The sequence below is a fragment of the Syngnathoides biaculeatus genome, chromosome 15 (genome assembly GCF_019802595.1).
Source record: "Syngnathoides biaculeatus isolate LvHL_M chromosome 15, ASM1980259v1, whole genome shotgun sequence".
Lineage (NCBI taxonomy): Eukaryota > Metazoa > Chordata > Actinopteri > Syngnathiformes > Syngnathidae > Syngnathoides > Syngnathoides biaculeatus.
This window is the reverse complement of record NC_084654.1, coordinates 16914428-16939053: the sequence shown is the minus strand read 5'-3', so window position 1 is coordinate 16939053 and position 24626 is coordinate 16914428. Positions and strand designations below refer to the sequence as shown.

At 41.1% G+C, this 24626-nt stretch overlaps 1 protein-coding gene across 8 annotated transcripts; it reads left to right on the top strand.

The window, feature by feature from the left end:
• The first annotated feature begins 103 nt into the window (after positions 1–103).
• flvcr2a (FLVCR choline and putative heme transporter 2a) lies at positions 104–24563 on the top strand. Of its 8 annotated transcripts, none has more exons than XR_009798387.1 (12): positions 6011–6103; positions 9127–9776; positions 12056–12197; positions 13711–13851; positions 14784–14851; positions 15115–15218; positions 18258–18368; positions 18839–18944; positions 19024–19135; positions 19308–19372; positions 20546–20694; positions 23491–24563. XR_009798387.1 is itself a non-coding variant. In XM_061843413.1 (12 exons), the coding sequence occupies exons 2-11, from the start codon at positions 9162–9164 to the stop codon at positions 20646–20648; spliced, it is 1539 nt and encodes a 512-aa protein (XP_061699397.1). In that variant the 5' UTR covers positions 6011–6103; positions 9127–9161; the 3' UTR covers positions 20649–20694; positions 23491–24563. The 8 variants fall into 8 exon arrangements, 7 of the variants coding, with proteins under 7 accessions (XP_061699396.1, XP_061699395.1, XP_061699394.1 ...); XM_061843413.1 differs by having other exon boundaries at positions 20574–20694; XM_061843414.1 differs by lacking the exon at positions 20546–20694.
• Positions 24564–24626: the final 63 nt, after the last annotated feature.

Here is a 24626-nt window from a genome sequence, read left to right as displayed (position 1 = left end):
GGAGTGTGCTGTAAATGGCCCACGGGCTTTACTTTCCCCACCATTTCTATTGTTTTCTGTTTTAATTATACTCCAATTGACACATTTTTATGGATTTAGAATATGACACTTGTGGGTATTGTAAAATGTTTTTTGTAACTGCATTGTTCCACCTTGACCACCAGGTAGTGCACGAACTCTAAATGTGAGTATTTAAGGCGCGAGAGGCCGCCTGGTGGGAGACTTTTTGAAGGTCTTGCACACTTGCAGTTCCTTTGAGCTCATTGTAGTTTCTTATCTCATCTGGGCAGGATCCTGGTGGAAGGAGTTCGGGCTTAGTTGCCTGCGCAAATTTCTCACTGGGCTCGAAAGCTCTGTGAAATCCTTGAGTTGTGGTGGGCAATACGTTGAAAACAGCCCAGGGAATAAATATGGGAGACAGAAGCATAAACGCAAAGGAGAACGGTCCAAATGAGCGAGCCGAGCCGTGCACCGTCCTGAACGGCGAAAGCGGTCCCGCTCCCACGACTCGCGTGTACTTCAAGCGCTGGGCGATCGTGTTCCTTTTCAGCGCGTACTCGCTGAGCAACGCGTACCAGTGGATCCAGTACGGCATCATCAGCAACATCATCGTCCGGTTCTACCAGGTGGACGCGTTCGCCGTGGACTGGCTGTCCATGATCTACATGCTCACCTACATCCCCTTCATTTTCCCCGTCACCTGGCTCCTGGACCAGAAGGGTTTGCGCGTCACGGCGCTGCTGGCCAACGCGCTCAACTGCGTGGGGACGTGGACCAAAGTGGCCAGCGTCGGGCCGGGCCTCTTCTGGGTCACCATGCTGGGCCAGTTCGCGAGCTCCCTGGCTCAGGTGTTCATCCTCGGGATGCCCTCTCGTTTGGCCTCGGTGTGGTTCGGGGCGGATCAGGTCTCCACCGCCTGCTCCATTGGAGTCTTCGGGAATCAGGTGAGTTCTGGTTTGGACATCTCCGTCGTTGTTGTTTTTGGTTGTGATCTTTCACCCTAACAAGTTTTTCACCTTTTCACGCAGAAAAAAAAAAAAAAGCTTTGCAGTGGTTCTCAAACTTTTTTCAACAAGTTGTAGCAACACAAACAAACAAACAAAACACAACAGAAAAATAACAGCTCTACAGGAGAAAAGTATCCCCAAAAGTGTTTTAAAAAATCAACTGAGGTTTTATTCATCTAATATACTACCAGACTAAAATGTTTAAATGGGAATGTATATTATATTAATTGTAATATAGCTAAATTGTAATAAAATGGTAGTAAACTTTTTTTTTTCAGTAAAGAAAATAAACAGACCCAAGTAAGAACCACCTATCAGAGGCAGAAGGCAAGACCGATAAGGTGTCAATTATTGGCCTTGCACTCGCAGGGACACTATCACAGCTGACCTGTTAGCTTGGGCTTCAGGAGCTTTGCAAGCAAGTACTGTATTCTGGAATATTTGCCTTTGGGGGAGAAAGATGCCCATCCTTCAGTTGCTAAAAATTGGGCATAAAGATGGGCAAACCGAGGCAGAGTAAATTGACCCCAGACAGAGTTTTCAGAATTGATGCAGAATTAGCAACATCTCTGTCTGACTGGTATGTTTACCAGTTTTGTTTTTGAATTGATTGTATATTCCAAACATAAAACTTCAATCCAATGATTTTACTTTTATAGTAGCACCCTTGTATGAATGTGCTATGCTAATGTGATGTCTGTTTAATCAATGTGATAATGATAATGAATGAGATATAACTTCACACTGGTGTCATTATTATCATTATTATTACAGTATTCCATATAATTTTGTTTTATTTTCAAGACAGGCCCAAGCCCTATTGTTGCTGGCGGCAAAGTTAACCGCGCTTGTTCAACGACTGATGAAATATTATCGGCCGTTGTAATTTGCTCACTTCACAACAATCCATCCTTCTATCGTAACTTAACATGTGTCCGTGAATACAGAAAGTCGTGCACAATTGAATGATTGGGATAATCGGGGTATGAGTCTGGACAAAATTGAAATCACTTACCAAAATTAGCGGCAAATATATTGACACGACAAAACAACTGTGCATGAAGTTTATGTGACTAAATATGGAATTAAAAATAACTAACTGATGAAGCTCAGATGAGACTCCATTCAATCCCGAACATGACAGCATAGTAAAAAAAAGCAGCTATTTTTGTTATGAACATGAGGTACAAGTCATTACTGCGTTTGTGTCATGTGGTTAGTGTGAGAAACTAAATGAAGCAAAACTCCCTGGTTTTTTTTTTTTTTTTTGGAGGGGGGAGCACACTTGTGTTGAATCCTAGAAGTAGAATTTAAGAAGTGAAATTAATCACATATAAAAGTTCCATTGGTAAATACATTACTTGTCTGACCCGGCCAGGCACGTGAGCTGTCTGGCAGGCTGCTTGCAACTTTAAACAGGTTTACAGTGCTGCTTGTTTACACTAAAAGTTTAGAATGTGAGGAGTAATTTCTCTTTGAGGGATTATGATAATCATGATTTCAAAAAATAATATCATAGATGGCCACCGGAGGCTGTGGAGGAGAGAATCAATCTGTTCATCAGGGAATTTAGTCTTGCAAGGCCTTCTCTGATGTCCTAAACACGATTAGAAGGACCCATCCATCCTCACGTAACTCTTCTCAATGAGGAGGAGCAACGACTCAATTCCGAGCCCCTCCCGGATGACCGAGCCTGTCATACTCCCTCTAAGGGGAGAGCCCGAAACACCCTACAGAGGAAATTCATTTCGGCCACTCGTATCCGGGATCTCGGCTTGATGAAGCCAACAGAACCACATCATCTACTGTACAAAAACAAAAGATGCAATACTGAGGCCACCTGTGCCTAGAAATTTCTGTCTGTAAAAATTATGAATAGAATCGGTGACAAAGGGCAGCCTTGGTGGAGTCCAACCATCACCGGGGTCCGACTTACTGCCGGCGATGTGGACCACACTCTAATATGGGTCAAACGGGAACCAAAAGCCTGTACACTAATCTACATTTAAAACCTAAATCATGATAGGTGTTCAATGAAATTGTAACAATTTATCTTCAATAGGGCAGCACATTGGATCAGCTGGTAAAACGTTGGCCTCACAGTTCTTAGGTCCCGAGTTCAATCCTGGACCCCGCCTGTGTGGAGTTTAGATGTTCTCCACGTGCCTGCGTGGGTTTCCTCCAGGCACTCCGGTTTCCTCCCGCATCCCAAAAACATGCAACATTAATTGGACACTCTAAATTCCCCTTTGGTGTTATTGCGAATGCGGCTGTTTGGCTCAATGTACCCTGCGATTGGCTGGCAACCATTCAGGGTGTACCCTGCCTCCTGCCGCTTGACAGCTGGGATAGGGTCCAGCACTCCCCGCGAGCCTCGTGAGGCTAAGCAGCGAAGAATATAGATGGATCTTAGTTATTTTTTGGTCCTGTCAAATACACGCTGCCGTGTTAGTCTAGAAGGCGGCAGGCCTTTCATAATGAGTACTGTTTCCCAATCTAACATCTATATGAGCATAAATTAATATAGTAATAATAATAATGATTTCTTTAGGTGGCATGGCATTAGTTATTCCCTCCTGAAGATGTAAAGTATGATTACCAGCATCCACAAAGATCGTGGCCTGTGAAGTATTTGTCATCGAATTCCATTTTATACAGAATTTATCCTAACCAGGACATGCGCTCACGATGCTGATTTGCCTTCCAAGAGGAGGATCAGGGGCACCAAAAACCCAACTCGCAACTGAAGCCAAAGGAGGCATCCAAACAGAATATAAATGCAAATCCAAACAGCTTGCTGCTCCATCCACTCGTGAGGCCCCAGACTACCGGCAACATCAGTGTAAACCAAACAATGTGGCAAATTGAAGAAGATTGAAGAGACTGATTGCCTGGGGGCGTCTCAGGGTACAACTTAACCACGGGGAGACTTGGCCGGCCCATGCGTGAGATGGCGATATTCTGTGATTGAAAAATTGCTTTTGCTGGTCAAAAGAGATAAAATATACAGTATGTACTGTAAATTGGTGGTTGCCAAATTTGGTCAATCTATTTTTTTTTTCCACACGTCTGTACTGTTGGTCAGCTGCATCTGAGTTTGTTGTTGATTTTAAACAAATTATTGACCAAACCAAAGGTGGTGAAAATGGATCATTTCTGTGACAACGCAAAGTGAATGGCTCAACAAATGTTTTTTTTTTTTTTTTTTTTGGCTTCATGAAAAAGTGATGGTTTTCGAATTGTGAGGATTCTGCCAGATGCAGATGATATGCAAAATTAGTAAGCAAACAAAGCTGTCAATGTTTGACTTCTTTCCCTTCTTCTTAAGTTGCTACACAAACAAGGAAAACTGTTTACGCTTCTCGTCGCTTGATCACCGAGGCCTGAAAGAAGTGGCAAAATGAGGAGTCGAAGGAAGTTCGTCTCAATTTCGAAAAGCCAGAACCAGTTTGGGAGAAGTGGGTCGGGCCTTCTCGCTCGGAGATGTTAGCCTCGTAAACATGGATTCAGGACAGCTCACAACTCTTCCCACTCATGGAGACCGAGTTGTGCAAGTGGTGTTGGTGTTGTATTTATTCTTGAGCATCTACTCCCTGACCAACGCCATGATGTGGCCGCAGTACACTACAGTCTTGATCCTTGGAAAGGTGAGGAATCAGCCCAGGACTACACGACAGGACTTGGTCAATGACCTGAAAAGACCTGGGACCACCGTTTCCAAGGTGATTCTTGGTAATACACTAAGACGTCATGGTTTGAAATCATGCATGCCACGGAAGGTTCTGCTTAAACCAGCACATGTCGAGGCCGGTCTTAAGTTTGCCAGTGACCATTTGGATGATACAGAGGAGTCATGGGAGACCGTTTTGTGGTCAAATGAGACCATAATGGAAAATTTTGGTCATAATTCCACTAACCGTGTATGGAGGAAGACGAATGAAGAGTTCCATCCCAAGAACACCATCCCTACTGTGAAGCATGGGGGTGGTAGCATCATGCTTTGGGGGTGTTTTTCTGCACATGGGACAGGACGACTGCACTGTATTAAGGAGAGGATTACCGCGGTCATGTATTGTGAGATTTTGTGGAACCACCTTTTTCCCTCGGTAAGCGCATTGAAGATGGGTCGTGGCTGGGTCTTTCAACATGACAATGACCCGAAGCACACAGCCAGGAAAACCAAGGAGTGCCTCCGTAAGAAGCATATCAAGGTTCTGGCGTGGCCTAGCCAGTCTCCAGACCTAAACCCAATAGAAAATCTTTGGAGGGAGCTGAAACTCCGTGTTTCTCAGCGACAGCCCAAAAATCTGACTGATCTGGAGATCTGTGTGCAGGAGTGGGCCAAAATCCCTCCTGCAGTGTGTGCAAACCTGTTGAGCAACTACAGGAAACCTTTGACCTCTGTAATTGCAAACAAAGGCTACTGTATCAAATATTTACATTAGTTTTCTCAGGTGTTCAAATACTTATTTGCAGCTGTATCGCACAAATAAATTGTTAAAAATTCATACATTGTGATTTCTGGATTTTTCTTTTTAGATTATCTCTCTCACAGTGGACATGCACTTAAGATGGAAATTTCAGACCCCTCCATGATTTCCAAGTGGGAGAACTTGCAATGTAGCAGGGTGTTCAAATACTTATTTTCATCACTGTATGTACTGCAGTTTCAAAAACCTCTGGACACTTTCAAAAATTCCCAGTTGGCTAATTAAAACGAATTCTGTAACAACACCAAATAATTTACTGTGGAAGAAAAGTAGTGATGAGGATTTAACAACTTTTCCCGTTGTTGAGTGACTCGTGAAATTCTTGTGATGACTGACAAATGGGACAAAATCCTGAGGAAGTGTTGTAACATTTAAGTACTAGGTCTAAAAAAAAAAGTCATTTTTTTCTTATTGTAAATTTACTGGGCTCCTATTTTGTTTTCCGAGTCAGCTTCTCAAACAACGACAAAATACAGTGCTGCACTGTTTTGGCACTGAGATGGGAAATGACGTGCCATGTTTGCACAAGGTCGCCATCTTGCGCCTACTCGGCGCTAGTGTACGTTCCAGTATGTCTGGCTAAGTGAGACTAAACTGGCGCTTCAGGTAGGCTAAAGTTGAACATATTTGAACATTTGATTTGCTTTTTAGTGGAAATCTTCGCACTTTATAGTAGTTACTCTGTCTATACAGTATATACACTTTTTTTTTTTGCCACTTCCAGGAAGCTTGTCGGGGGGACGTAAATGCAGGCTATGGTTGAATCGACAAGAGTTGAGGAACAAAATATAAAACCGGGACGAGGAATGAGCGGACTATAGTTAATGTTCTTGTGACAAATATCTTGGATTTTTTTTGAATCACAGAGAAATGAGCTGGCAACAAACATATAAGAGTCGGCTGCCGGTGAAGAAACTATTACGCGTCAAACTTGAGGCTCTAATTTAATACAACAGTACTGTACTTTGCTAGCTTACTTGAACCGTGACCGTGAATGGGCGAAGCTACACAATACAGTTCTACTGTACGGCTGAATTAAGCATCGTTTGTTTTCTTAAAATGAAGTGCACTTTCCACGTGACCCCCGCCGTCTAATACATTACTGCACATTCAAGAATATATTGTATGATAATCTGTTCGTGCAAACCCACACTTCGAAATAGCCAGCTTCTGGATTACTGTCAAATGATGATATATCGATTTAATCCGTGACTGTAATTTATCCAATTTGCATTCATCAGTCCCATTAGTTACGCAACGTGTCAGTCAGACCACCTAAAAAAACAAAAAACTGAAAAAACAAAACAGCCTGCTCTTTATAGACTGATTTCGGTTTATTACAGAGTTCCGTAACTCGAATTTGAACATTGCGACCGGTGGTCTATCGTCTACCTACGTCAGATCATAATTACAGTAAATAGTTAAATAGAAACAAAACAACATCTAGACAGTCGAGTATTTAGCACTTCTGATACAAAGTTCTCAAGTTCAATCTGAGGTACACTTTCCAAAAACATAAATGCGAGGTTCATTGGACACCAGTTTGTCCAAAGGTCTGAATTCTCATTTGTCGATTTGTACCGTGGCTGCGTTGGCCTCATAGTTCTGAGGTCCCGGGTTCAATCCCGGACCTGGCTGTGTGGCGTTTGCATGTTCTCCCCGTGCCTTGCGTGGGTTTCCTCCGGGCACTCCGGTTTCCTCCCACGTTCCAAAAACATGCAACATTAATTGGACACTGTAAATTGACCGTAGGTGTGATTGTGAGTGCAGCTGTTTGTCTCTATATGCCCTGCAATTGGCTGGCAACCAGTTCTGGGTGTACCCCGCCTCCTGCCCGTTGGCAGCTGGGATAGGCTCCAGCACTCCCACCAACCCTCGTGAGGATAAGCGGCGAAGAAAATGGATGGATGGATTTGTACCATGTGATTGATTGGTGACTAGTCAAATGAGTAACTGCCTCTCGCCGAAAATAAGATTACAAAATTGAAAAATCTTTTTTTTTTTTTTTTTTACAAATGGAATTTAACTCAATAATTAGGATGTATATTAATTGTGTCATACAAGAAAAAAAATCTATATTGCATTATGTTCTCCCGTACTCACTGTCACTTACTCTGTCATCATTTATTTCCGGACTATTCTCCACTGTTCTGCAGGAAATAAATCCACTCAAAAAACTCCTTCGCCCTGCAGCAAAGCTTGCTCTAATTCATTCCCATTTTTCCCCCCATTCCCCAATTATTTCCGGGTCAGTGTGGAAATGTTTAGTTTTTCACCTCGTAAGCAATGCAGGTGTTGTGTATCGTGGTAATGTCTTCTATTGTGACATGGTGTTATCAGTCGTAATAAAGACAATTAAAGCCGTTATCAGTCATAATAAAGATAATTAAAGCCATCTAAATTGCACCCATCAGATTTGGAGCACTGCATCAATTTTAGCGTTTACTATTTCAGGGGATATTGTATGCCTGACCCTGTTGGATTTATCCATTTACTATTATTGCATTATTTTTCTTTGATATGTATAGCGTGGCTGCACACTCTTTGTGAACTAACCTAAGTAAGACAAACCAATGAACAAAGTGACTCTTGGTTACACTCCGGTCTGTAACCCAGCTAATATGTGGGACAAAACGTAATCTTAAGCATCATCATTTTAAAGTAAACAATCTGGATTCTGTAATTATCCTGCACAAAAATGCTAATCTAGTTTTATAACTACATGTGTAACTAGTCCAGTTAAATATTCCAAGCTTTAGTAGCACAAATGAGGAGGGATTGCGATTAGAATGTGCTGTTTTTTTTTTTTTTTTAAGGTCTGTAATCTTTACGTCTCATGTGACTACATAAATTACCTACACCTGTAAAATGTAATACATACACTTTAGCTTTAGCATAGGAGCCATAGTGGCTGATGGTGTTGTACCAAAGGGATTGTGAGAATATGTTTCGACCTTCGTCGAGATCCGGGAAACCTTGAAGTAGAAACATGATCTTTTACCCTTTGACCTTTCCCTGAACATAAAACAATCCATATTTGGATGAACTTGCAGTATGTGTCATTCTCGTTCTGCACGTGTCATGTGCTGTGCTTTAGCAACACAATTAAGTTGAACTACCAGACAAGATAAGTCCGATAGTGTACGAGTGACGCAACCTAGAAGGAGGAGGAGGAGAATATGTGCTGTTCAATAACAGTCATGTTTAAAAAAAAAAAAAAAGAATCACATGACCAATGAGGTGTAATCTTGTGAGCTTTGACACTGTGGACAAGTAGCCTGCCTCAGATGTTAACTTTTAGCAGAGCTTTCCACTGTGCTACCTCAACCTAGAACTCTATCTATCTATCCAACCATCCATCCATCCATCCATCCATTTCCTATAGCACTTGTCTCACTGGGTTGTGGGCGAGCTGATGCCCGTCATCACAGCTGACTTTGGGTGATAAGGTACGCCCTGCCAATTGCAGCTCAAGCTCAAGTTACCCTTTGAAAGTCATCAGTTTGATTGAGGCTAACTTTTTCCATTTTGGAAAAAAAAGCGCTGTACCAGCTGACCGGGAGAGGAGTGTCAGGTAAATGGCTGCCGTATGTACACACACAAGGAGAACTGTTTGTTTTTCTCTCCAGTTGATCCCAGAGGCCTGAAAGAAGAGGGGAGCGACATGAGCAGTCAGGAGGAGCTCTGTCATGACTGGATGGACAGCCATGATGGATCTTCTCCGTCTAGAAAAGCCAGAACCAGTTTTGGAGAGTTCAGTCGCCATCTCTCTCTGGGAGACTCCAGCCTCATATTGGACCCTTCCGTCCAGGAAAGCGCACAGCTCTTCCCGCTCATGGAGACCAAACTGTACAAGCGGCGTTGGGTTATGCTTTTCCTCTTTTGCGTCTATTCCATGAGCAACGCCATGATGTGGCTGCAATATGGCATCATCAGCAACATCTTCAAGCACTTTTATGGCATTGGTGACCTGGCCATCAACTGGCTGTCTATGATTTATTTCTTCACTTACATCCCTCTCATCGTGCCTGTGACGTGGCTGCTGGACAACCGAGGCCTCAGGGAGGTTGTCGTGGTCGGATCTGCTTTCAACTGCATCGGGGCTTGGATCAAAACGAGCACGGCTCACCCCAACTCGTTTGGCGTGACCTTCGTTGGACAGTTTGTGTGTTCGGTGGGGACTGTTTTCCTGCTTGGCATCCCATCCAAACTTGCTTCTCTGTGGTTTGGGCAACAGGAGGTGTCCACAGCCTGTTCCGTTGGCGTTCTGGGAAACCAGGTGTGTCCAGGTTCGCCAGTGTGCCTGTCGGGGTTCAAGATCATTGGCAGAGAGTGGATGTTTGTGTGCCTGTGTGCTTGTGCGCACGTGCGTGTTTTCTGTTCCAGCAATACTGTGCCCGGGTGTATTAAGCTCCATAAAGGTATGTTTGGAGGAGTTTAGTATGGAAGAGGATGAGAGCTATGACTAGGAAATGGCATATTACCGTAATTTCTGGCCTACAGAGCGCACCTCACCCAGTACATCTGTAAAGGAAATACCATTTGGTACATACATAAACCGCACCAGTGTAAAAGCTGCAAGTGCCCACATTGAAATACGAGATACAGTATTTACAAAGAAAGATGGTACACAGAAAGCGTTTTCAAAGTTTTAATACCTTAGCTTAGCTTAACATAGGAACAAGACGGTAGCACAAACAGGGCTGGTAAAAAACAAAAACACAATAAACATACCAGTAAAAAAAAACAGCCACGCCAGCTACACAGTAGCGACACGGTAGCGCAGCACTAACAGGGCTGGTAAAAAAAGAAACATACCTAAATCACTGAGACGCAGCAATAATACAGTAGCAACATGCTAGCGTGGTACTAACGCTAGAGCGGCTCTAACGGGGCCGGTTAAAAAAAAAACAAACAAAAAAAAAACGGTAAAAATCACTGAGACACAGGAGCAACACGCTAGCACAGCGCTAACACTGGCGCAGCGGTAACAGGGCCGGTAATAAAAAAATAACATACCGGTAAAAGTCACTTCCTCGACACATATATTCCAACAGTCTCACTCGTACCTTTTCCGCTTGCGTGCCCCCTTGCGGCCGTTATAAAAAAAAACCAAAAACAAATTAGCCACATCACCGCATAAGCCGCAGGTTTGAAGCAAGCGTGTGGAAAAAGGTCGCGGCTTATAGGCCGGAAATTACGGTACATTATTCTTTTAATTAACCATCGCTAATTATATGATCATTTAATAGAGTATTTTTTATTCAATGGGAGAGATTATGGAAAATTATCTGTGACAGCCTGGGGAAAAAAAAACTTTCACAATAACTGTAAATTCTCCCAAGAAGGGTTCTGTAATAGTAGACCAGGGGTCACCAACGTGGTGCCCGCGGGCGAATAGTAGCCCGCGAGGACCATATAAGGTGCCTGCGAGGTATCTTCGAAAAATACCACAGGCCACAAATTGTTACTATTATTTGTGCTTTCAATTTTGAGTATGACTTGCTTACGTGAATGAAAATTTTAAAATACCTGTATTGTCATTTACTACACTAAATTAAAACAAAAATATTTTATGTACGTGTAATGAACTGCGTCTGAAATTTGCCGCAATCAGGTCACGTAGCCCTTCATACGATCGGTTCGCATAAAGTAGCCCTCAGCCTCAAAAAGCTTGCTGAGCCCTGTAGTAGACTTTTTCTGCAAGAAGATGATGGACAGAAAAGCAACAACGTGTAGATAAAGTAACTGCTGTTCTGAATTTCGGAAATTGCATTGTCACAATTTGGCCGTTTTCACTGACCGTCCTGTTTTCATGGAAATGGACCCCCAGTGCACTCCCGTTTCTAACGATGTATATATAAAGTAGACGTTTTGTTCAAATAAATGTCGATCCTCAAAAGATACCAAAAGTAAATGTTATTTGAAGTAATGGCTTCCTTTACCTGTGTTAGACCAAACACCTCATACCGGTTATTGTTATGCGTGTTTTTGTTTTTCAACTTATTCTCATAGCCTGCGGCGATGGATGAAAGAATGCATTGTCCTTGACATCCACACACCCGCCGTGATGTTATGTGTTTTGTTGCTTTCCATATAATATATGAAATGTTCATAAAAAAGGGAGTGTACACATCCATAAGATAATTCCATCAATAATCATAATGCTTTGCCAAATAGAGACATGAACCAGTTACGAGATAAATTCTGGCCAATTTGAATTTAGTTGAAAATGAAATAATTATGTTTGGCAATGCAGTGCTGCAATAAATCCACTCACATCGTTATCATTGTATATTTCGATTGCAACGAAGTTTAAAAATTCTCTTCAGATGCGATTTTTGAAGGAAATTCTAATGAGGGTGATTAGAGAACCACGCTTTAGGACTGAAGCAATCCAATACATCTCAGACCCAGTCAGTCTTCCCAAATTTTGTTTGGGGAAAAAGTGGTTCCAACTTTGAGATTTTAGGTCCTTATTCAGGAGCTGACAAATACTCAATATTTGGCTTCTCAAAGTATTGTTTATATTTTCACTGTGTTGCTTCTTCCCTGCAGATGGGGATTGCGATTGGGTTTCTGGTCCCCCCAATCCTCGTTCCCAATGTTGACGATGTGGAGGAGCTGGCCCACCACATTAAGATCATGTTCTACATCAGCGCCGGTGTGGCCACCATCATTTTCATCCTTGTCATCATCGGTAAGTCCTCAAGGAAGACTCACAGTCAAGGCTTGTAGTTTTTTATCTGTCTAGGATTTTTCGCAGTAGTACTTCTAACAAAAATTTCAAAGGCCATGTTGGGAAGTACAAGCAAAATATTCTCATTAAGGCTGCAGAGTGTATGAGTGGTTAGCACATTTACCTCACAGTTCTGAAGAATCGGGTTCAAATCCTGCCTCACCGGTGTGTCCCAAAACATGCATGATAGGTTAATTGAAGACTAAATTGTCCGTGAGTGTGAATGTGACTGCAAATGGTTGTTAGTTTACGTGTACTGCAATTGGCTGGCGACCAGTTCAGGAGTCAGCTGGGATAGGCTCCATCTTGTGAGAATAAGCGGTTTGGAAAATGGATGGATGGTATTGTCATTAAGCCGTCTCAACAGTATTACTTTTGGACTTTTATCTGTGGCACTCCTGAGGCGACGTTCCCCAATGTCTCTGTGTCCAGTGCTGTGGTAATTGATGTAATTGCGGACCTACTGTATTTGACGCGATGTGTTCTGACACACTGTGAAACACAAGCAGGGGCTCAAGTTACATAATGGTAGTATGGACCCAGCTTCCCGGTCAGCCTCAGTGAAGTTATGGGAAGTCCCAGACGTACAGGGACTCATTGCAAAGCCTCACCGCAGATCTTGTTCATTGTAGCGCCAAACCTATTTCGGGAGGGTTTTTGGAAGTGAATAGTTCACATTTTTGACTCAATTGCCATTCATTGAACTTTCACCCTTTAACCAAGTCAGGGTGTGGGCTGATCTGCCTTTACTCCTACATTAGTTGGAATAGCCTCGAGTTAGTTCCACCTGCAACTCTCAACGGAATAAGGAGATAAGCAGGATTGACCAGTTTTCCACAACATTTGGGTTAAACTCAACAATAAATTGTATGGGGGAAATTGAGGTTTTAATTTTTTTTAAATTTATGTTATAGGCTACAGGACTCCCCCGACCCTTCTGAGGATAAGCGGCAAAGAAAATGGATGGATAATTTTTGTTGTATTTGAGTTATATTTGTGTCTTACAGATACCGTGTGTCAGTTTGATAATAACAGCTTTAACGTTTAACTGTTTATAAAGGGCTTTTAGATGGGTTATAACAGTAGTTGCAAGAGCATCCATCCATCCATTTTCTCAGCTGCTTATCCTCACAGGGGTGCTGGGGAGTGCTGGAGCCTATCCCAGCTGTAAACGGGCAGGAGGCAGGGTACACCCTGAACTGGTTGCCAGCCAATCGCAGGGCACATGGAGACAAACAGCCGCACTCACAATCACACCTAGGGGCAATTTAGAGTGTCTAATTAATGTTGCATGTTTTTGGGATGTGGGAGGAAACCAAATTGCCCGGACCAGAGAAAACCCAGGCAGGCACGGGGAGAACATGCAAACTCCGCACAGGCGGGTCTGGGATTGAACCCGGGACCTCAGAACTGTGAGGCCAACGCTTTCCATTTGATGTATATGTATAAACACAGTATAAAACTGTGTTTCTAGTGTTCCAAGAGAAACCAGAGCTCCCTCCCACGCAGGCACAGGCTCAGGCCAGGTGCATCCTTCCAGAAAGCTACTCCTATCTGGCTTCCATCTGGAGGCTTCTGCGCAACAAGCCTTTCATGCTGCTGGTGGTCAGCTATGGTGGGTTTCTGTCCTCTATCGCCAACTGTGAGACATTTTAAACAAAACTTTCTACATATTGATTTCAAACTGTCGGGATCTGTGTTCTTTGTTTTCCCCACGTTTTCCTGTGTCTCTGTCATGTTGTAGTTGCCAATTGTGTTGCTCATTTATTTCACCAGTCACGCCTTTTTTCTTGTTTTGAGTGTTCTCAAGTGTTTTTTTCAAATTTTTTTGTCATGTTGTGTTTTCCTTTTGGACTTTGTTAATTCAATATTTAGATCCTTGTTTTCCTTCTTTGTTTTTGAACTATGGTAAATGTAATTTGTGAAACTCGTGCACTCCTATCTTGGCTCGGTGGTTCCCTGGCCTTAGGCCTTCCACTACAAGCCTCCAGTGCCCACAAAAACATAAACTGAAGCAATCCACAGACAGAACGACATCTACTATTTAGAATTATTGTAGGGTTGTGTGCCCTGCACACATAATAAAGCACACACTACACTGCTTACTTGCATCTGGGCTTTGTTTTAAATGAAAAAATAATTACAATAAAATCATAGTCCAAATGTTTATAATGCACAATGTGAGACAATTAGGTACAGCAGATGTCCCACACACAATTGTCTGCCTATTAATCTTTAAGTATACAATTTGGTTGTTGAATACTAGAAAACACACATGTAAGTGAAAACAGAAAATGAATACTATAATTGCCTCATTGTGATCACTGTGTATCGATTCGTGCTGTAGAATCCCCAATATAGTTACTACAGGTGTCGTAATCATATTTTATCAGCTGCTGTACTGATATAAATATGAATTATAAAACTTCTGGGCATGTGAAAAATCACTGTGGAATTGTTAGGGGTGTTCGATTTTTTTATTGTATACAATATATCACTAAGTATGAATGCAATATTCATGCAAACTATATTTTTGTGTCTTTGCAGGATTGAATGTTGGCTGCTTTTATTCTGTGTCAACACTTCTGAACCGAATGATCATTGAACACTATCCTGTAAGTCTGAGTCTACTTCTGTCACCTATGCTTTATTTCAGGGTAATTTAGTTTGTATTTCCTATTCTGTGCTTTTTTTCTTCGCTTATTCCTTGTGAAGAGTAGTAGTTGTATGCTCAGCTTTCGACTCTTGAGACCTATAAAACTGCCAGGAGAATCACGCTGACAGAGATCGGTAACTGTTGCGCCTCAGAGCTCTCTGGAAAAAAATATGCAGGGTACAAAATGTAACAAATGTCTTGTAAAAATGTTTTTCTTCACAGGGCGAGGAGGTGAATGCAGGACGGATTGGGTTGACCATTGTCATTGCAGGCATGGTGGGATCACTCATCTGTGGAATTTGGCTGGACAAGACAAAAACCTACAAGTACGTTCTCTGGAATGTTGTTTACTATTGCAGTATGCATTTGCTGTAATGGCATTAAAAACTTAGACATGAGTGATGTCTAAGTTTTTCTCGACACAGTCCCAGGTTGCTATCCGCAGATAATTTGATTTGATGTGACAAAAGTCAACCAGAAAGCACAGTTAATGGTTAACTAACGAGCTGAAAAACTGTCATATCGCCTCTTGGGGTGGTGGTAAATTTTCTGACTGAATAATTAGATAAAAATAAATGTATTCATCAATAAAGATCCATCCAACCATCCATTTTCTTAGCTGCTTATCCCAACAAGGGTCGCGAGAGTGGTGGTGCTTATCCCAGCTGTCAACGGGCAGGAGGCAGGGTGCACCCTGAACTGGTTGCCAGCCAATCGCAATAATCAATAAATAATACATTTTAAAATAAAGTATACTCTTATTACTGTATATGGCATGGCCATGTATGAATATCCTTCCAAAGATGAAAAGGTCTCTAACCAGGTTAGAGCAATGAAATACTAACAATCATGACAATATTGTTTGAGACAGAGTGCATGAAACCTTTTCAACTGGGAATGAAATTCATATTCAGTTGCTGTGTACATATTTGTCAATGCTCTGTTTCAAAATTACACCAAGACAACCTAAAAAAATATTGGTTCTCTACTACAAGTATAAAAAAACAACAATAAAATGCACTAAAAATACAAGCTAAAAAGTGTCTAAAAGTCTAAAATTATTGCAAGCCATTGTCACATTATGCACAGTTTTAACATTAACACTGATCTTATATAGTGGGAAAAAAAAGAAAACCCTGCTGTACTTAAATGGATTAAAAAAAAGTTTAAGCCCCTGCAACATTATGCACATTTTGAACATTTAATTTTGGGATTCGTTTCCGTACCAGTAGAGGGTACCCACAAAAAAAGAATGCTACAGTTCATTTAAAAAAAAACAACCTGTCAAGACATTTTAATGCCCCCCCGCAAAAAGAAATGAAAAAAAAAAAAGGGAAATCTCCTCAAATGTTAGCATTTTGGGGTTTATCAAAAGACTTAAATTCTGACGCCACAACATTGCCATCAATTGTCTGGCTCATTTGATTTAAGTGGCTCTGTGGGAGCGGAAGCACTTGCGAAAAGAAGACATTGTGTGCTATTTGCTGGAGAGTCCTTGCGTGGTTGTCTAAACGTTATCTGTTCGCAGGGAGCCGAGCTAGGAGAGATCTGTGCAAGGCAGAACTGAAGACTTGAGTTTTTGTTCTGATGTCCATCTCCGCTTATCTAAACTGACAGGCGAGACTAGTGTAGCCCTACCATGTATTATGTCAAGGTTTGTGCTTTCCTGCACTAAACTTCAAATTCAGTCTTAAGCGTGCAGTTTCATCAATGATTTTGAGATTCATTCATTCATATTCATCTGTAAAAACTTGGTAAATGCCTTCGATTCCTTCTTATGGTAATTGGATGCTCAGCGGTCGAAGCAGACAGGTCCAGATTGCAATCGTTACCCCTGTTGTATTAAAGTACTGTATGCGCGAGTGAGTCCGAGGACGTTATGTTAGCACAACCAGTATTTTACGCATGGTTGTACAAAAAACTGCTAGACCAGAATAAGCCTGTTGGTGCAGATGGTCTTTGCTTTCACAAGAGGTCAATTTAGGATTTAAAATTAAATCGGCGTTTGCATAGGATACGTTTTTCTCGGTTGTAGTTTTTTTTAAATGCATTGGGGAAAAAAATAAGTGTCAACTTGAAACTGTCCATTTTATATACGGTACCGACTAACATTTGAAAAAAAAAAAAAAAAAAAGACGTGAGATCATTCGGTTTTCTTTAAGTGGTTTTGTGAAAGTATGCTGGAGGATTGAGGTCTTCTGAGTAGCTCTTGCCCCCAAATTATAAGCCAGCTCACAAGACCGAGATCTGCATTTTTTTGCCAAATCTGATTAAAATGGATTTCTGGAGGGAAAAAATGGATTTTTAGAAAAAAAAAAAAAGGGAAATCTCCTCAAATGTTAGCATTTTGGGGTTTATCAAAAGACTTAAATTCTGACGCCACAACATTGCCATCAATTGTCTGGCTCATTTGATTTAAGTGGCTCTGTGGGAGCGGAAGCACTTGCGAAAAGAAGACATTGTGTGCTATTTGCTGGAGAGTCCTTGCGTGGTTGTCTAAACGTTATCTGTTCGCAGGGAGCCGAGCTAGGAGAGATCTGTGCAAGGCAGAACTGAAGACTTGAGTTTTTGTTCTGATGTCCATCTCCGCTTATCTAAACTGACAGGCGAGACTAGTGTAGCCCTACCATGTATTATGTCAAGGTTTGTGCTTTCCTGCACTAAACTTCAAATTCAGTCTTAAGCGTGCAGTTTCATCAATGATTTTGAGATTCATTCATTCATATTCATCTGTAAAAACTTGGTAAATGCCTTCGATTCCTTCTTATGGTAATTGGATGCTCAGCGGTCGAAGCAGACAGGTCCAGATTGCAATCGTTACCCCTGTTGTATTAAAGTACTGTATGCGCGAGTGAGTCCGAGGACGTTATGTTAGCACAACCAGTATTTTACGCATGGTTGTACAAAAAACTGCTAGACCAGAATAAGCCTGTTGGTGCAGATGGTCTTTGCTTTCACAAGAGGTCAATTTAGGATTTAAAATTAAATCGGCGTTTGCATAGGATACGTTTTTCTCGGTTGTAGTTTTTTTTAAATGCATTGGGGAAAAAAATAAGTGTCAACTTGAAACTGTCCATTTTATATACGGTACCGACTAACATTTGAAAAAAAAAAAAAAAAAAAGACGTGAGATCATTCGGTTTTCTTTAAGTGGTTTTGTGAAAGTATGCTGGAGGATTGAGGTCTTCTGAGTAGCTCTTGCCCCCAAATTATAAGCCAGCTCACAAGACCGAGATCTGCATTTTTTTGCCAAATCTGATTAAAATGGATTTCTGGAGGGAAAAAATGGATTTTTAGAAAAAAAAAAAAGGTTTGCAGTATTTCTTTGCAAACATTATATACTGTACTGTATTCCCTCTCTTCAGACAGACCACACTGGCCGTATATGTGCTGTCCCTGATTGGGATGCTGGTGTACGCCTCCACACTCAACCTCGGCCACCTGTGGGTGGTGTTTATCACAGCTGGAGTTTTAGGGTGGGTCATCATGACACAGCAAACAAATGTCGCAAAACAAAGAAAACATTGTGGCAGTTGTCTAAATACTCCATGTGGTATGTGTTTATTTTAATATGGTACAGTAATATGTAGCAATAGCCACATTAACACATAAATATTATTTTCAATTCCATATACATTCTGGTGCTTTATGTATGACCAAATGTCACCTTAACGTGTCTTTTATGATGTCTAAATTAAAGTTTTCAGCTTTGCTAGTAATTGCACTGGATATTCTAAGAAAAATGTAAACTGACTGAAAAAATCAGGGCAAAAGCTCCTCCAATCACTTTATGATGTCCACATCCATTTCTATGGAAATTTTACCATAGCAATTTAAGTTATTTTTTTTTCAAAGAAGAATGTACCCGTGTGTAATTTTTTTTTTTTTTTTTTTTTTATTGGTTTTACAAGAGATTTTTAATTTGAGTGTTATTGTTTTGCTGCAGGTTCTTCATGACAGGATATCTTCCTTTGGGCTTTGAATTTGCTGTAGAGCTCACCTATCCAGAATCAGAGGGAACTTCATCTGGTCTCCTCAACTGTTCAGCACAGGTCGGCAGAAGTTCATTCACTCATTTGTTCCCAATTAACACTTTTACAAAATTATTTCACCAATCTAATCTTGTTTCAGATCTTTGGAATCATCTTCACCATCGCCCAGGGAACGATAATTGACCGATGGGGCACTTTGGCAGGAAACATTTTCCTGTGTATATTCCTTTTAATAGGAGCTATCATGACAGGTGAGGAAACATTTTGAAACAATGACTCACACTAACTCAGAAAAATAAAATCTCCTTTTTCCAGGTCACTTAGTCAAGTATTCAAAAGGATAAGGTTGCCATCTAGTGGTAAAATTGAAATATACTGCCTCTTCTCTATTTTCTTCTATTTTCATTTTTTTCTGCACCGCAGGATTCATTAAGTCTGACCTCCGGAGGCAAAAGGCGAATTTACAGGGTGGTGGGCAATCAGTGAGTGTAAGTATAGCGCCGATGGCATCTTCACATCCCAATGGAGGCGATGTGTCGAAGGCCGTCTTTGTATTTTGTGCTGCTGGTTCATTTTGGGCTTCTGACCTTCCACGGCGTTGTACTGCTGCAGGCATGAATGAATGCAAGCTGGAGGCAGCGCTCTCACAGCATGCTTAAAACAAACCTCTCCACTTGACTGACTAATCTGCTCCTTGTTCTCAAAGCTCACTTAACAAACAAATATAGGTTCAAAATTTGCAAGAATGCCCTATTTATAGTCTCTCAGCATGGCCTCAAACCGACGGCCTCAGCACGAGAGGTCATGCTAACAGGAATGAAGTCTGCCCATCTGCTACATAAACTTTTGAAGCAAGATTTTTTTGTTTGTGTTTCACTGAAATATGAAACACAACAAATTGACTTGGGAAAAAATAGAAGTAATCATAGGATTCTTGAATGTAATACAGTGTTTCCCCCATTCTCTATTTGTGTATTTTACTTAAGTGTTTTTTGTTTTTTCCCCAACTGTTTTTTGCTGGCGTGTTCTGTTTTTGTGCTCAGGCAAAAGCCCTGTATTATATAAAAGGCATGATTAGATGCCATCATGTGGCATCTTGTCACCACATGATGCCAAACTTTTTATCAGACAGACCAAAGCCCTGTCTAATAGAAAATTGAGATTTTACAGCATCTTATGTCATCTGTAGGCAATTAAATCACTTCCTGAGTTTTGTGACTTATGGCAGTGCGCTGTACTTATTGGGGAACTACTGTATACCAGTATATGACTAATTTAAAGGATTTCAGTGAAACTGCAAACAAAACAATTTCAAATTAAACTTTGAATTTCACAACATATTTAAAAAAAATACAATTTAAACTTGCACTGTTGTCATATTCAAAACCTCTATCTTTCTTTATAACCTCTCTAAAATTAAAATCTGACAAAAAAAATTGAAAGTACCAGAAATCCTGCACACACAGTTTTATTTAACTGTCATTTTCTTCTAGTTAAGTAGCGGATTGAATGCTCAAAACCAAACATAAATTGTATTTCTGTACTGTTCTAGTGAACAGGCAGCACACTTTTATTTGGGTGTGCAGGAGTTTCCGGGTCCTGATCTTTGCCAGTGCATGTGGTATTGCATGTAGTTTTTTTTTTTTTTTGGCCCCTCTCAGAGACATGACGCCTTAGCTATTATTCCAGCCTGCAGGCTCTGAGGCATCGGTTCAGGACTACGGGGGCACATCTTGCAGCAGCCCCTGGCAGCGGCAATCCTGATATAAACTTACAAGCTCACTAAAAACCAAAACACACACCTCCCAAGGTAGGGACACATTCTTTTTAATAATCAACTCCCCATCGACACAAATGTTTACATTGTCGACGTAAAACCACATTTCATTTTTAAGGTTGTAAGAATTCATGACAAACACATCCAATAGAGATGTAGTGTTATTTCTTTTGTGCAATTGACCCCTCCGTACAGGGCACTTAACCACGCCTCCTGAAATGACGTCACGCCACGTGCGCTGACGTAAGACAAACAATTAGTAAAAATGGCAAATACAATACAATACATTCTTAACTGAGACAGACGCCATGCTTCTGATTTCATTCAAATCAACGATATATTATAGATTCTAAATACAATACATTCTTAACTGAGAGAGACGCCATGCTTCTGATTTCATTCAATCATTCACACGTAGCAATGTAGGGTTTTTAATACACGAGACGTGTATTAAAAATCAAATATAGGGCATATCTTCGTGCAAACACAGTCTGGTTAAGCTTCGGCCGCGAGCCGGCAAAAAAGCGACACGTTTGTGCAGTCCGATCATCGCTAAATATCGCTCAACAAAGAATAAGTGTGTCAATCGTTCAGACGTAGCAATGTTATGCTAGCGAAGAACTTCGAATTCATTTATACGAAACATGTATTGAAAATCAAATATAAGCCATACCTTCGTGCAAACATATCTGTTCCGGTTGATATTTGATGGATTTAGTTGATGATGCGGTCTTCTACAAAGTTTGATTCATTTTCGGACTGGGTCTTTGGTTTTGGAAAGGGTACGAATCGAACTCCACCAACTAGCCTTTCAAGATAACTGTCGTCACTATTACAAAGTCCGTGACTACACCTCTTAACCATATTTTTTGTTAAATAACCCAAATACGCAATAAAACGCTAACAAAACCTATACTGGACTATGCAATGTTGTCTGAGAAAATGGCGGGAGCAAAAAGGGGCGTGGTTTATGCAGATCTCTGGCCTCTGAGTGGTCAGTGACACGGATTGCGCAATATCCAAGGCGGAGTCAATTGTGTAGGATTCACAACACTGACTAATTTTCATGATCCTTGAGCATATTTGCTGTATCAATTAAAGTTACATTTGGAAACTCCAAACTCAACTGTGAGAAAAGTCGTCCAGTTTGGAATTTAACCCAAGATTTTCTTTAAAATATTGCCTCCAAAGTCCAGAAAATTGGGAGCTAAAACTGACACCGTGTGCTACAGGATGTCCTGAACATTTAGAGGTTGAATGAATTCATGCACGCCTAGAATGTCCTTTATTATTTTTTTTTAATGCCACCAAAGAAAGAGGGAAGTATGCTAACAACAATCAAGCATTTTCTATAGCACTAATCGTCATTACGGTTGTAGGTGAGCTGCATCAAGAAGAGGGTTACGCCCTAAACTTAATTAACCCAAAACATATATAGACAAATTACCATTCACACACGTGTAGAAGTTACTGTCTTCCATTAACCTAATGTGCAAGTAGTTGCAATGTGGGAGGAAATCCAGGAGAAAACCAGCACAAGCACGGGTAGAGTGGCTAACAATTTATCACTGTGCTGCACTCCAAATAATCATAGAACCAAAAATGGAACAAAATTTAAATATTGCCACCCCGAAGCTATTGTAATTTCAATACTGTCAACATATTAAGACTACATAGCAATCATAAATCCCAGAAATACGTACGAAAGGTGAGTTTTACTCTGCAGATGCTTTATTCCCACTCCATTGTGAATAGTTTTACTCAATTTTTACTGGTCGTGGATAAAGTTGTGCAATCATGCCACATGCAGTCCACTCTCTTCCTTATTCCAACCCTACTAGTATTTTATACTTGATTTGTTTCATTAATTAGCTGTTTTTACTAAAATTGAAAACAAAAGTTTCCTACATTTATTCAGTAAAATAATTGATTTAATTTATTATAGGCGGCACGGTGGATCAGCTGGTAAAGCGTTGGCCTCACAGTTCTGAGGTCCCGGGTTCAATCCCGGCCCCGCCTGTGTGGAGTTTGCATGTTCTCCCTGTGCCTGTGTGGGTTTTCTGCGGGAACTCCGGTTTCCTCCCGAATCCCAAAAACATGCGACATTAATTGGACGCTCTAAATTGAGATTTAAATTGTGATTGTGAGTGCGGCTGTTTGTCTCCATGTGCCCTGCGATTGGCTTGCAACCAGTTCAGGGTGTCCCCCGCCTCCTGCCTGTTGACAACTGGGATAGGCTCCAGCACTCCCCGCGACCCTCGTGAGGATAAGCGGCAAAGAAAATGCATGGATGGATAATTTATTAGAAATAATAAATAACACCTGGGCAGCTCTCAAAAATCAGATATGGCTAATTAGCACAAACGTTTGCTCTCCCCTTAAATACACAGTAGTCGGTCACTTTACACACAATTAAGAATGTTAAAATATTGCATAAAACACAAGTTATAGAATAAATAAAGGCTTTGTAATGTGACAATGTATGCTTAGAACTAACTGCATTTTTTTTCCTTTTTTGGAAGAATTCATTTCAAATGGATTGCTTTCAACTTTGGAGGTTCCGCTATTCAAATACTGTGTACGTACTGCATGTTGCAACCAACAGGGCTAAAAAATTGTCCCGTGATAAGTCGCAAGGCATTCAAGCTCTGGTTTCTTTCGGTCGAGGCGCCCTTTTCCACTGTCTATTTTTAAAAGAGCGGAGGTAGAACAAGACGAGTCGAACCGGGTCCTGCTTGTATGTCACAGATTGTTGGAGAAAAAGGGCCAGATCCTGTTAAATCCTAATTGTAAAAAATATACCGATTTTGTATTTTTTTGTTTTACCAGGACATGACCACTGTTCTAGATGAAAGCCTGCCTCCCCCGGAGATCTCAAAAGGAGGACAGTTTTAAGTAGGAGTACAGGAAGAAGTAGTCACAATGCATTCCACTGTGAAAGTCTGGGTGAGGATGATTGGTCGCCGTACCAACCAAAGCAAACTTCAAGGGCTGCGCCGTAAGGACACTACACTGGAGACTCGACACACAGATTCTAAAACAACAAGCACAACAACAATGCACTTAGAACCTCTTTGTTTATAGCTTAAATGTCAAGTGGAGCGAGACCTTTTCATGTCCTCTAAGTTTAAACTTTCAAACCCAATGCTCTACTACTACATCTCTTACTGCAATATTTTTGTTTGTCATTAATATAACGGCGTTCAAGCTTTACTTTCCAGAAGGATTTCATTCAAGTACTGTTTTTAGAACATGAAGAGAACTGTTTTCACGTCACGGCAGCTGGAAGGTTTTCCGCCTGTCGTTTCGGATCCCGCGGCAGCACTTTTTCATTCATTAGTTTTCCGTACCGCTTATCCTCACTATATAAACAGCCATTCGCACCGACATTCACAACTACAAGTCTTTAATTACCTACCACACGTTTTTGGGATGTGGGAGGAAATTCGGCGTACCTGGAAGAAACACTTGCAGGCACATGGAGAAGATAGAAATGACACACAGGCAAGGCCGGATTTGAACACGGGTCCTCAGAACTGTGAGGCAGATGTGCTAACCAGTTGTCACTGAGCCACCGACTTAAAAACTTGATAGGTATTTGCGTTACTATGAAAGATGAGCAGGTGAATCGAATCGGCTATTTTGCACAAGATAAATATTTTACTAATGAAAAATATGTTTTGCTTTTAAACTTATTCCAGAGAAATGCATAGTTTCACTTTATATGTTGTGGCTTTTTGTCTTGTAGTTTCTCTTTTACGGATTATGTGATTGGTGGAGGTGCTAATTTATCATTTTATGGAATTTTAGGACTGAAAAAAAAAAAGCTGGGAACAAGATCCGACACTCCTTGATATTTCAAACACATGAAATAAATTATTCCCATTGGGGACCTCATCCGACTTTTGAGTGGTTTTGTACGACACGGAAAGCAATGAATGAGGGCTTCAATTGGGTTTTCTGTT